This window comes from Myiozetetes cayanensis, unplaced genomic scaffold (genome assembly GCF_022539395.1).
Source record: "Myiozetetes cayanensis isolate MyiCay16 unplaced genomic scaffold, myiCay2020 scf19, whole genome shotgun sequence".
Classification (NCBI taxonomy): Eukaryota; Metazoa; Chordata; class Aves; order Passeriformes; family Tyrannidae; genus Myiozetetes; species Myiozetetes cayanensis.
In genome coordinates, this window is record NW_026087400.1 from 13,458,617 (window position 1) to 13,471,880 (window position 13,264).

Below are 13,264 nucleotides of genomic sequence, written 5' to 3' on the forward strand. Positions count from 1 at the left end.
GCTCAGCTTTCAACAAAAGCATCTTAAATAAACTGCAAGCAAGTTGTTTGGGCTGTAATGTTTTCACAGAGAAGGGATACACCTCACACAGAGAGGGGCTCTTTACATGACTCATTTTATAACAAGTTAAACTGAGGAAGTTCACCTTGGAAAAAAAATAACAAAATGCCTGTTTTATACACAGAAGGCTCCCTAAGAGAAGATTTAAAAAAAAAAAAAAAAATAGAAGGCAGTGTTTGGGAGCCTCTATCCCGCATCCCACTGCTCTTTGCATGGAGAAGGGATGGCAAATACTCCCCAACACACACACACTATGAAGAAAGCAACATGAGAAGGAAGAACAGTCACAACCAGGCACAGTCACACACTTTCACCAGATTAAGGAGTCACAAATTGAGGATTAAATTCACAGATTAAGGGCTATCACCTTCAACTTCTGTTTAATATTTTTATAGGAATAAGCCCTGATTTCATAGGGCTTATTCTTATCAAAAGCACACAGGGCACAAAAAACAAACACACAGCAATTTTACCCAGACTGACATTTATTATTGACTTGGATTTTGGACAGGAGAGAAACGAAAACTGGTTCTGCCACTGACCTGGAAACAGCCTGGTGAACCCTCCACCCACACAGAGCACCTCAGCCTCTGCTGACCTCACCAGTGCAGCTCCTGCTCCCCTAATTACTGTGTTGGCATCATTTGCCTGCACAGCCATAGAAAGTTTTCTCTGGCACTGATGGGTCTTGCTAAAAAAGCCCTGGACCGCTGTTATGGGGTGAGGAGGATGGCAGGGTCCTGTCCCAGGGACACAAACAGGGATGTTCTTTTCAGGAAGAAATTCCTAGAGCACAACTCTACAGAGAACGTGGAAGTATCAGCAAGGCAGACTGAAACATCAAGTACTGAGGCAGCTTTTAGTGCCAGCCCAGCCATGATTTGGGCTTTAATCTCCCTAAGATGGCCAGAGACACAGAGGATTGCTGGGGACCGTGCATTATTCTTTGCATTCTCCCATTCTTGTGCAACAGAGCAGAGTTTCCAAAAAGGATTTTCACAGAAAACCCTTCAGAATTTTTTAAAGCAATTCTTAACTCCACTAAAGCAAAGATGGACCATTCCATCTCCATATCAGGCTTTTAAAATATATATTTAACATCTAATCTGCAAAGCTCAGATTTGCATTGACAACCACTCAGGGAGCAGAGGACACCGCTGTGTCTCTGGGTAGCAGCTCTTTAAACGAGGCAAAGGACAGAAATGTCTTCTGGAGAGAACTCTATGTCATGGTGAATACCTGCTTTCCTAAAGACAGAAGGCAGCTCTGTCCATTTGACAGCCAGGGCCACTCAGGGCCATAAAAAGGACAGAGGTTCTCAAACCAACAAGGATTGACTTGCAGGTGAAGGTTCAGAGGAGGATGGCTGTCCAGGTTGCTACTGAGGCACCACGGATGGGATAGCTAATGAAGCTTTTTTTTTTTTTTTTCCAACAGCAGATTTTTCTTCCTGAGCTCACAGCCCCAGCCCAGTCCCACTTCAGGCACGCCTCCCACGCTGTTCCAAGCACGGATCTCAGAGTCCTTCGTCATTGTAGACGGGGGAGAGGGGCTTGAGGATGCTGCGGGCGTTGCTCTCCACCAGCGGCCGCCAGCTCACCTCGCCCGTGAGCAGCAGGTCCTCCCCACTCAGCGCGTCCAGGTGCTGCACCTGCAAGCACAGCAAGTCACTGCCACGTGTCCCATCACCCAGGCAAGGCTCTCAAGAGCAGCACAAACACGGTTCTCTCCAGAAAGCAAGCACAGCAGGGAGATTTTCGCCTACTTTGCCATTTGCACGAGGTACACCTAAAAACGTCACTTCCCGCTGTGACAGGACCCGAGGGAATGGCCTGAAGTTGTGTCAGGAAGGTTTGGGTTGGATCTTAGAAAAAGATCCTTCCCCCAGAGGGTGGTTGGCACTGAACAGGCTCCCCAGGGCAGTGGGCACAGCCCCAAGGCTGCCAGAGCTCCAGGAGGGTTTGGAGGATACTCTCAGGCACAGGGTGTGACCCTTGGGAAAGGGCCTGTGCAGGGCCAGGGGTTGGACTGGATGATCCTTGTGGGTCCCTTCCAGCTCGGCACATTCTGTGACTCTGTGACTGCAAAGCCCCATGGAAAGGCCTGGGAGATAAGGATCTGCAGATCCTCTGGAGTCACCTGCGTCAGGCTCTCCACTAACGCCTCAGCTAATGCCTCCTCTGAGAGTTTGGCATCAGGGCAAAGAGGAGCCACGCAGAGCTACCCTGAGTCACTTCATCTTCCTGGCAGGTCCTGCAGCTGACACTGCCCACATCATCACCCTGTGGAGGGCTCTCATCAAAGGGGCTTCACACAGACTGAGGCTTTTCACTACACAAAAAAGGCCTGACCAGCAGGGAGCACCTGGGATTTATCACATAGAAGCACAGGAGCTGGAGGAGGTGAACACGGAATGAACACTCATCCTCACAATACAAGAAATCCCAGACTGGTTTGGGTTGGAAGGGACCTTAAAGCCCAGCCCGTTCCACCTCCTGATGGGCAGGGACACCTTCTCCTATCCCGGGTTGCTCCAAGCCCCATCCAACCTGGCCTTGGACACTCCCAGGGATGGGGCAGCCACAGCTTCTCCAGGCAAAATACTTGGGGATCTAATGAAATTTAAGCAAAATAAAAAAACCTCTTGCCATACAGCATGGGGTTAAAGTGCTGCCACAGGACACTGTAAACACAGAGAGGGGGAAGAGAAAGAAAATAGTCCCTTCAGGGGTCAGTCAAAGCTGAACCCACCACTGCTGGCCCAGGAAGGCTGGAAGAGCTGAGCAGGGGTACAGTGCACACGCTGCCCTGTTAGTAAATTCTTCCCTGGCATCCACTAATATCCAGTGTTAGAGAAGGACCCACAGGAAATTGTGGGAAGACCTGGTACACAGTGTTACTGGAAACAAAGGATAATTGGACAAGGAGTTTCTCAACAGAAGAAAGAATGCACCAATGGCCACGTCAAAAAGCCACCTAAGCACGATGTCCTGTTCCTGACAGCCACCACCAGCAGATTCCCCAGGAGGAGTTAAACACAACACATGCACACAGTGCTATTTTCCTGATTTCTTTTCCCTCCCTCTCAAAATCTCTTCTTACAGGGACTTTGAGCCTGAAGTGGCTGTAATGGCCCTGGACAAACTCCTGCTCCACAGACCTTGCCAATGGCTTTGGAATCCACGTGCAACGGCAACGTTCTGTCCCCCCACTCCTGTGCCGCTGAACACCTTTCCCTGCTCACCTTCCACATGCCTTCAGGATTTCCCAGAGCTATCTCCTGTTCTTTCTCAGCTGGTTTTTTTTTGGACAGGGGATCCTACTCATTGCTAATAAAGGAGCTGTTTCACTGTCAGCCTTACTGCTCCTCTCTGAGCCTTCTCCAGTTCAGGTTTTGTCTGTCTTGATGGTCAGCACCCAAACCAGACACATTACTCAAGCTCATACAGGCCCCATGGATGTAAAAAGTGGCAGGACAGCAACATTTTATTCTCTATTCCTTAATAGTTGTGAGCATTTGTTTTACATTTTTTTAAACACTAGAGTGCTGAGCTGAAGTTTTGACAATACAGTTGTAATCTTAAGGCCTCTTTCTTGTGTGGTAAAAGTTCAGAGCTCATTGATATATATGTAAAGCTGGGAATGTTCTCCTCAAGTGCACCACCTGTCTGCAGAAATGACCTGTCTGCACAGAACCTGTGCTGATTCCTCCCCAGTGTGCCACATTTTTCTGCCTAATCACTCTTCCCTATTCAACTGCTGATTGCTTCTGACCTTTGCTTGAATATACAGAAGAGCAATAAATTCCCCACCTGGCGGGAAATTGTCCCAGGTGACTTCTTTTATGTGTTTGTTCCCTGCAAACTTTCCTACAGCCCCACTGATGTTAAGCATCAGCAACCCTCAGCACTAAATTAAGCCAGACCTTCCTAAGAGCCTTCTGGCATTCCCAAAGTGTCCTCAGTCCCTTAGGAAGCCCAGCCTTTTATTTCCCATGCCATTTTCTCAGACACAAACTGAAATACTTTCTCTCTAAACCTCTATCTGGTCCTGAATACAGTATAGGAAACATTTCAGAGGATGATGATGGTGGAAATTCTGGTCTTCAATTCCCTGTCCAACACCCTGCCCTCTTCCTCCAGAACCTCTCTCACCCTTTTCTTTGGTGCCCACCTGGACTGCATCCCACGAACATTTCCTAGAAATCTGGTTCACAAACCTCCTCAGGGTTAAGAGGACAAACACTACTCAGTATTGTCTCCTCCAGGTAATAACCCAAAGAAACAGAAATAATTCTGGAAAATAAAATCTTTTACTTCTTTCCCCCAAAGACCACTTTCAAGCTATTTCACTATGAAGAGGATCCCAACTCCACAACAACAATTATAACCTACAACAAGCTCCAGCCCATTTCTGACAGATTTTTCCAGCCCCTCCGTAGCAGATGTCCTGAAAGAGATGAGCAGGGTTCTTTTCAGTATTCTGTGAGCTTCTCTTTTCATCAAACTGCAATAATGATCTCTCCTCTCTTATGACCAGTGACAGGACCTGACGGAACAGCTGGAGCTGTGCCAGGGCAGGCTCAAGTTGGATCTCAGGGAAAGGTTCGTCCCCCAGAGGGTGGTTGGCACTGAACAGGCTCCCCAGGGCAGTGGGCACAGCCCCAAGGCTGCCAGAGCTCCAGGAGGGTTTGGACAACGCTCTGAGGGACAGGGTGGGATTGTTGGGGTGTCTGTGCAGGGCCAGGGGTTGGACTGGATGATCCTTGTGGGTCCCTTCCAACCCAGGATAGTCTCCCATTCTATAATAAATATAATCCAGATTTTATATTTTTACCTTTTTCTCCTTAAACATGTTCCCTGAATATTAAAATCAGATTTATTTATGAGAACTGAGCTACACATGCAAGCAATAAAAACCAGCATTCAGCATTCTAAAGCAGGGGCTGGGGAGGAGCCTCTCCCCGTACCTGTTTGCGCACGTACTCCACGAGTAACTCCAGATGCCGAGGGTCGTCACAGTTCCTGTTGAAAAGGTTCCTCCAAAGAGCTGCTGCCAGAACATGATCATCAGACAAGATTCCCTAAAGGAAGTACAGAGGGGGGTTAAAAACTGCACGTGAAGAGGGTCTGAGCACGAGACACCCCCACTTGGCGCGTGGCCACGGCACCTGTCTCGCGGCCACAGCTGCCGCGGGCCGTGCATGTGGAAAGGCAGCAACATCACTCCTTCCCAGCATGGAAAAACAACCCTGGCCTTCAATTAATTTACAGAGCAGCCTGTAACCAATATTCTGGCAAGCTAATTTGGAAAAAAAACCTGGGTCAGGGTATTCCTAACACGGGAGTTGATAGCTGCATTTCTGGGTTATGAAATCTTTGCCATAAAAAAGGCGACCTTGCAGAGAAGGCAGCACCATCTCATGGGAACGGGTGAAGCCCATAGCACTTGGAAGAGAAAAATTAAAGGATATTTAACCCAACGTTGCAGAAATGTAGTCCAGATTTTGCTATTTTGCTTTGCTTTTTTCCTTTTCATTCTAAATGAGAGTGAACTCCTCCTCATCAAGAACTATGTAGCTTTTTCCAGTTAAATCTAATATTGGCTTTGGTTTATACAAGAACCACATCCACGAACGCTTTTCATCCAAATCCTCTCCCACTTTCACGGCATTCTTAGATTATGTGGTATTATCACTGTAGTCTCATAACTCCTGTCTTCTGCTAATACATTTGCCAAAGGTAAAAGAGGACTGTAAAATATTCAGTTAAAAATACAAAAAGTCAACATTTGTCTTTAATTGAAGCAGACATTTTGTTTCCAAAAAGATTGACAACACAGGCAGACACATCTAGTTATAACTAGCCTATAAATTTGTATGTGTAACACTGTCCACAACTCTGTGAATTTACATTTACAAGATATTAATAATGCAAATCACTGTGCAAAGACACAGTACCACTATGTGAGTAAGAGCATCTGAAGAGCAACACTCACTAGAGCAAAAAAATAACTACAAAAAGAGATGATGTAATTGTATTTTCCTCTTGGAAGTCCTGCAGACACTCGTGCTCAGTGGTGCTTTTGCCCCCATGTACCTAATAAAGGTACTGCCTATAAATATTCTCACATAGACTCCCTATAAATACTCCATAAATACTCTTTGCTTTCAAAGTACAGCTGAGTACAATGGGATTCAGAGGGAGGAAGTGATTTAGTGATGGCCAAGCAGGGATGGTGAATTAGCACCAAGAACACCCTAACCCCTTCCACACCCCATGGTTTAAATCCATGTGTTCTGTGCTGTTTTCTTAAAAGCCCTTTCATTCAGGGTACATAACTAAGAAGTCTCTTCTCCAATATAACATTTCTCCAAAGATATGGACAGTGAATGTTCTCCCAATCTGGAATATTCTGTGTTCATGAATTAGATGGCCTAGCTGTGGCACGTTCACTGAAAACATCCTTCTTACCTCATCATATCCAAACAGAGCTGCATAGAAATTTTCTACCATACTTTTCAAATCTTCCTTTAGAGCAACAGAATTAATCTGAAAAATAAACCAGAAAACCATCAGTGTAGGCTCTAAAGAGGGGGTGAGGAGAAAATGTTACCAGTTTCACTGTGAGCAGGCAAAGAAGAACCAGTGCCCCAGCCCACCTTGCTGAGGAAGCAGCTGTGAGCAAAACCCTAGTGCAGTCAGTCCCTGTAGATCCCCCCTGAGACACAGCTCTGTTAGTTCTGACACAAAGGAAGTTGGTGTTGCTCAAAATACAACAGGTAGAACCATCCTGAGCCAGCCTTGCTGGGGCAGCAGGAAGCAAAGCTGTCCTTGCAGTGCCAGCACAGCCCAAGAGAATGGAGACTCCTCTGTAGTTTAAATATTGAGCAGCTTTTCCAGACCTTGAATCATTCTTAGAAACTCAAAGGTTGTTCAACCTTTTTCCCCCAAACCATGGACTGCAGAACTGGACGTGCTACTGCAGGGAAAGTACAGGAATGCTAAAGACAGAGACACCATCCCTGTCACTGCTCCCTCCTCACCTGTCAGCACTGGCTCTCAGTCAGCAAGCACATGAATTCTGCCTCTACAGCATCTCTGGGAGCTCAGACTCACTGGTTTTTGACGATGACTAAATTTCTTTCAGAGTTTGTGATGATCCAGCAACTTCCCCCTAGTGCTGTGTGACCCAGTCCAAGTTCCACACTGACTTTCAACTAAGTTTAACCACTGCTTAAATACTTGCTGGTTTGGCCTAAACCACCCATTGGCTCAAGAACTGACCCCGTGTGAGCTTAAGATGGAACTGGAGCCACTGCTGGGTGCAGAGGGGCGGCTGAAACGCCTCCTGTGCATCTCCCTCGTGCACAGCCTGTCCCTTTTGCCTGTACTTTATCTACAGAGTGACTCAGTTCCTCTCCCAGGGCTAAGCTACACTTGGGCAAAGCTGCTTCTTTGTACTGGCTCTCGTGAGGGATCCAAGCATTTCCCTTCTACTGAAGCATAAAGGACAAGGATAATCGAGCCCTGCACACCAGCAGGACACTCAGGTGTGAGGCTGAGCCTGGAGACTGGTTTGACAAAACAGAGACAGTGAACAGGAGTGCAGGGCCCTTGAAACTCAGCCCATCACACTGGGAACCTCTTGTCCTAAATACTCTCTCACCATCCTTATGAGTATTCACCTCAGTAATTATGCAACAGCTTTTCTGTCAAAATAGGAGTTAGTTTTTGCCAAGTGAGCAAATCTCCAGTTCAAATATTCTTCCATTAAACCACTGTCTTTTTTCATCTGTTGATTTTTATAGCAATGCACATAGTGCAAACATAAGGAAAATTCCTTTTATGTCAGTTACTCATATTTTTCCATTAATATAAACTATTAAAATTCATGCAGATATTTTATAGGCTATCAAGATTTGGAGACTGGTTATTACTGAATGCTTAAAAAAAGAACTAAACATAAGAAATCAGAGGGTTAAATGATGACTGCAACTTCTGTAATGACTTAATTAAATTTTTATTGAGTACATAAACTATGATGTCATTTCTACCCAACCATGCTCAAACCTTCTGTGCATGTCAGAGATCGTGGTTTTTCTCAATAGAACATACTTCTAAATAAGCTGCACTTCTACAGCTCTAATAAGGGGGAGCAGGTCTCATGTAACACACTCAATAAATTATCCTTCCATTTTAAACAAACAAATTCCATGAGTTATTATATATTTGCCACGCACTTTTTATGACATAATAAAAATGTTACCTCAAGGATTACTTAACACATACTACAAATGTTACAGCAGGCAACTGCAAGGGGCAAAGAAAACAAATAGTCCCATTACAGAGACAAGTCCTGGACTATATATCCCTAGGGAAGCAGCTTTCCCCTCTAAAAACAAAGAGCAGCAGCTTTAAGTTAGCAAGAAATAGATCGATGAAGGAGATAACCAAGTTAAACAAACATGGCAATAAATACATCTTAAAAGAGTTTCAGATATAAAACATGAGTCTGGGGATGGAGCTGTATCTTAGGCAATAAAATGGTATTTAAAGGAATATTGCAGTTTCTGAAGAATACAACTGGCACTGATTAGGTACAAACACTGAAGGAAAAAAATCCTTCTTTATAAATCAAGAAAAACGAGTAAATCCAAATCAGCATTTGCTGGAAGCGCTTCCTCTTTCAGAGCTTGTGCACGTTCTCACCACTGGCAAGTTTCATGATCTGGTTGGTCCTGATTCTGCTGACTCTTCCACAGTCTGTTATTAAGAAGGAAAACTGCTAGAGAATTCCAAGTGAGTAATTGCTAATAACAAGGAAAAAATCAGTAACATCCGGAGCTCTTCTTGGGACTTCGCCCCTTTGCCTCCCTTGGAACGACCCAGTGCAGAGCTGTCACTGGAGAGATTTATGCACTACTGCCTGACTGACCCAGGACTGTGCTAGTTCACAACAAGGAACCCATCTTTGGCACATATCTCACCTCTACAGGGCCTTTACAAAAGGAAATGGTACAGCTAAGGTATCTTCCTGCTACAGGTCACAACTCTTCACTGAAAGACTGAAAGACTTCTGCCCACGGGACGACTGCAGCAAACAGATCTGCGTTTTCAGTCTTGTATTGAAGGAACCTCATCTTTGGCCTCAAGGACCAAAACACCTTACACATGGGCACAGCATTTAAAGTGAATGCTTCTCTAGGATCAGCCCATATCAATGCCCTGTGTTGGGTTGAGAGCATTCCTGGGTAGTGAATCTCCTCCTCCTCCCCTCTTGTTTTGGCTCCCGGTGCAGAGCAGGCTCAGTGTGCACAGACTGGAAGGTAACAAGGGACAGGATGAGAGCAAATGGCCTCAAGTTGTGCCAGGGGAGGTTTAAATTGGATATTAGGAGAAAAAAAACAGCAGAAAGAGTTGTAAAGCGCTGGGACAGGCTGCCCAGGGCTGTGGTGGAGCCACCATACCTGGAAGTGTTCAGAAAACACATGGATGTGGCACTTGGGGACGTGGTTTAATGGTGAACACGGAGGAGGAGCTGGGTTGATGGTGACTTGATAATCTTAATGGTATTTCCCAACCTTAACAATTCCTGATTCTATGGGTTCTGATGTGCTCTGCCTGCTTGGAGCCTTCCAGCCCAGGGATCAGCCTGGAACAGGAACAGCCCATCCCCACGGAGCAGGGCCTGCGGATCCCCAGTGGTTTCACTCCCCCCCCTCGTGTCCTGCCAGCACAGCCCGACTGTGATGGCCACAGGCTGCACTGTCTGAGAGCTCTGGAACAGGAGTTTCTTTCTGCTTCAGCTTTTGCCAGCATGTGTTGCACCCTTAAGCTACTTTAACACATTAATCCATCCATAGACTATAAAGCCAGAAGGGGCATTTCTAACTGCCTTGTACAAGCACTAGTCATTGGATTTCAGGCAGCAATTCCTCTCTTCAGGCTGTAAGTTATGCTTGAACTAGATTTTTTTATGAAGAGATTTCAGCCAGAAGAAATGATTAGATCATAGAACCTGACCCTCTGCATATCACAGACCATTACATTTCACTGAGTTCCCCCTGTACTAAGCTCACTAAGTTGTGTTTGGCTAAAGCATATCACCCTCACAGTTGAACATGTGTATCTCATTTCATATTTGAATTTTCTGGCTTGGGTTTCCACCCCCTCATTCTCATTATACCATTCCTGCTAGAGTAAAAAGCCTCTTCTGTACAATGTATTTGCTCCTGTACCTGCACACAGCAGATGTGTCAGCACAGTCATCTTTTCTAAGTAAGATTAGGCTCTTTCAGGTTATGTTTACACTGGGTGCACTGACACACCACATCAGCAGCACACAGCTGGAGTGGTCAAAGTTGTAACAGCAAAGTAGTGGTTTTATGCTGATACAGTCAAAATAAATTCATTCCTTGTGCAAAACAAGGTACACAGGTCTGAGTCCACTCGTGTTGTCATGGCTGAGTCCACTCTGGGACTTCTGCAGCCCCACTGCCATAAACATCACCCACTCCCACTGACACTTCTGATTGCTGGAGCAGGAATATCAGCAAAAGCTCCTGAAGGAGATACAGGACCAATCTTTCACGATAAAAAAGGCATCCTGCAAACATTCAGACATTTTTATGCCCATTTGCTCAAGTTGCAATTGGAAAGAGTGACTTGAAAGATAGTTTACATTAGTTATAAATAATATTTAAGCACATACAATTATGTATGGGCTTTTTGAGTGTCTGCTGTTCTCTTAATAAACACACATGACATTAAGTGGGCAAAGCTGCATGCAGCCCTTTTATTTTGTCCTATAACATCACTACCGCTTGTAGGACAGTAATGTTGAAATTACTGAGACTGTAGCTTGGATCAAATAAAACAATTAATAAAATAGATTAAAAATATTTCTGCAGCAGTAAATAAAGGCCAGTTCCTTCAGGCAGTCTCACATACTTGTAAGTTGACAAAGATATTGAAGAAATTATTCACTTTCAGAGTCTTTTATTAACCACTCTGCTACTTTGTCTAAGCAGATCACTGCTTGTAATTAGCCACAGCTGTGTGTCCCTGCATACTTTAAATACTACCCCTTCTGATAAATTTTGTAATTTTTTAATTAGAAGTACTTTTGTAATACACCTCAGTAACCATTAACTTCAGAGAGGAGTCCTTAAAGCCTTCTTCAATGTTTGGTGACAACCTACCCCAATATTATACTATTCTAGATAAAAGCTAAATGTTTCAGCTCCTGCCCAAATCTTCAATCCATAAAAACACCATGATAATGGAAAAACTTGTACATGCTCTGCTACCTTCACACCAACTGTGCAATCATTTATTAATTGATTAATAAATAAGGCTCCTTAGAGCAAGTTTATTCCAAGCAGACACAGATAAGCGAGTTATACAACACGTTTCAGCAAAACCAGATGCTCATTCCTACCTGTCTGATACCCAAAAAACGAGGTTTGTTCCTATCTTGCAGCTTATTAATTAGGAAACTCTGCCATGCTCATAGTTACAGATGCAGAGATGCCAGTACAATCCAAACTGTATCCAGTGCATGGGGGCCTATTCCAAATTCCTGCTTCCCTGCAGAACGTGGCTGGCAGAGCTCACTGACAACCCCTCAGGAGGAGGATCAGGGAAAAGAGGTCAAATTGCTGTGCTCTGTCGAGTTGTGCTGATTCCCTGTAAGGTGAGCAGTTGTTGAGGGGTTTTCCTGTGATGCCTCTTAAAACACTGCTTGCTAAGAGCCTAAAACTGGTCACCAACGTGTATCTGAACATCCCAGGATCAGGAATTCAGCTGGATAAACTGAAAGGAAGTTTCAGAAGCAAGTTTAAAAGAGGCACTTGGAGGAGACAGTAGTAAAGGTAGATGAATCATTAAGGTAAATAATCACCATGAGCATTCACAGAGATGCTGTGAACCTCCAGTTCTACTGAGACAAACCCCAGGAACTGTCAGAAAGTGTCACACCACAAACACTGATGAGCCCAAGGGGTCCAGGGTATCCTGCCTCCAACAGCAGCCAGGATCACTGACAGAAGTCCAAGTCCTACAAGCTGATATGTGCTTCCTCCAAGTATTCTCCCAACCAATCTTCAGCTCAGGGTAATTCCCAACACTTGCTGTTTGCTTAGACAGTAACCTCCAAAACCTCCACGTCCAGCAACTTCCACTACACCAGGTTGCTCCAAGCCCTGTCCAACACTTAAACACTTCCAGTCCATCATATTCCAGGTGATAAGATCTGTCCATAAAAAAAGACTTCAGATAACTTAATAAAAGTCAAGAGCAGCAAAATTCCATGGATCATAAGGGATAAACTAAATGAAGCATATTCGATAACACTAACAGGGCTGCAGAGCCAGGAGAGGTGACAGCCACTCTGGAAAGTAATTCAGCAGAAACAGGGAAGTACAAATCAGCAGAGAATACAGTAAGTGAAAATAAAAATCACAGACAATTATGACCAGTGATATTCAGGGCTGATAATGGTACTAGCAGTAGGTGTTAAAAAAAAAATCCATAAAATCTATATAATAATGTGCACACACTCAGCAGTTACAATTCTGGAAATGGATCTTCAAGAGAAAAAAAATAAGTTCTACAATTCAATAGTGAGAAAAAAGACAAATTTTAGGCATTATCTGAAAGGAGTATAAAACAAAAGGAGGAACCCTGTTCTGCCATAAATCCATTGTGTACCAGCATATAAAATGCTGCACATATTTGTTACCTTTTAATCTCAGAACAGATCCAAAAGTAAAAGAAAACACATGAGAAGACCAAGATGATGAGACATATGAAGAAACACTAGTTATATTCACAGGATGGAATCAGGAGGAAGATGATGGAGAGGTAAAATCATGAGAGGTACTGAGCAGATAAACAAGGAATTATTGTTCACTGTTTCTCATTAAATAAAAGATGGAGAAAAGAATCTGATGAAATGAACAAATAATACCTTAAAACCAGAAAGAAAGTGTTTTCTCATGCAACACAATTAAGTGGCAGAAGTCATTGCCACGGGGCATTAAAGAACAAAAAATACCAGAGAGGTAAAAAAGGGCCTGTGCATTCCTGGAGGATTTGTGCCAGTGATCCCAAACAGGACATTCCCCGGGCAGCTCTCAGGTTACTCGTTAGTGAATGCCAGGACAACAGACCAGAGGGAATAACGATCCACAGTTCTGCTG

The 13,264-nt window shown here is 44.4% G+C and overlaps 1 protein-coding gene across 1 annotated transcript in view; it reads right to left on the reverse strand.

The window, feature by feature from the left end:
* Window positions 1-527: 527 nt before the first annotated feature.
* LOC126639132 (ubiquinol-cytochrome-c reductase complex assembly factor 1) overlaps window positions 528-13,264 on the reverse strand; it is a 47,012-nt gene continuing 34,275 nt past the window's right edge. The window contains exons 8-10 of the mRNA XM_050313682.1: window positions 6,534-6,611; window positions 5,030-5,143; window positions 528-1,711 (exon numbers count right to left, since the gene is read on the reverse strand). Coding sequence (XP_050169639.1) covers window positions 1,577-1,711; window positions 5,030-5,143; window positions 6,534-6,611 — 327 coding nt within the window. The 3' untranslated portion in view covers window positions 528-1,576. The remainder of the gene's footprint in view (window positions 1,712-5,029; window positions 5,144-6,533; window positions 6,612-13,264) is intronic.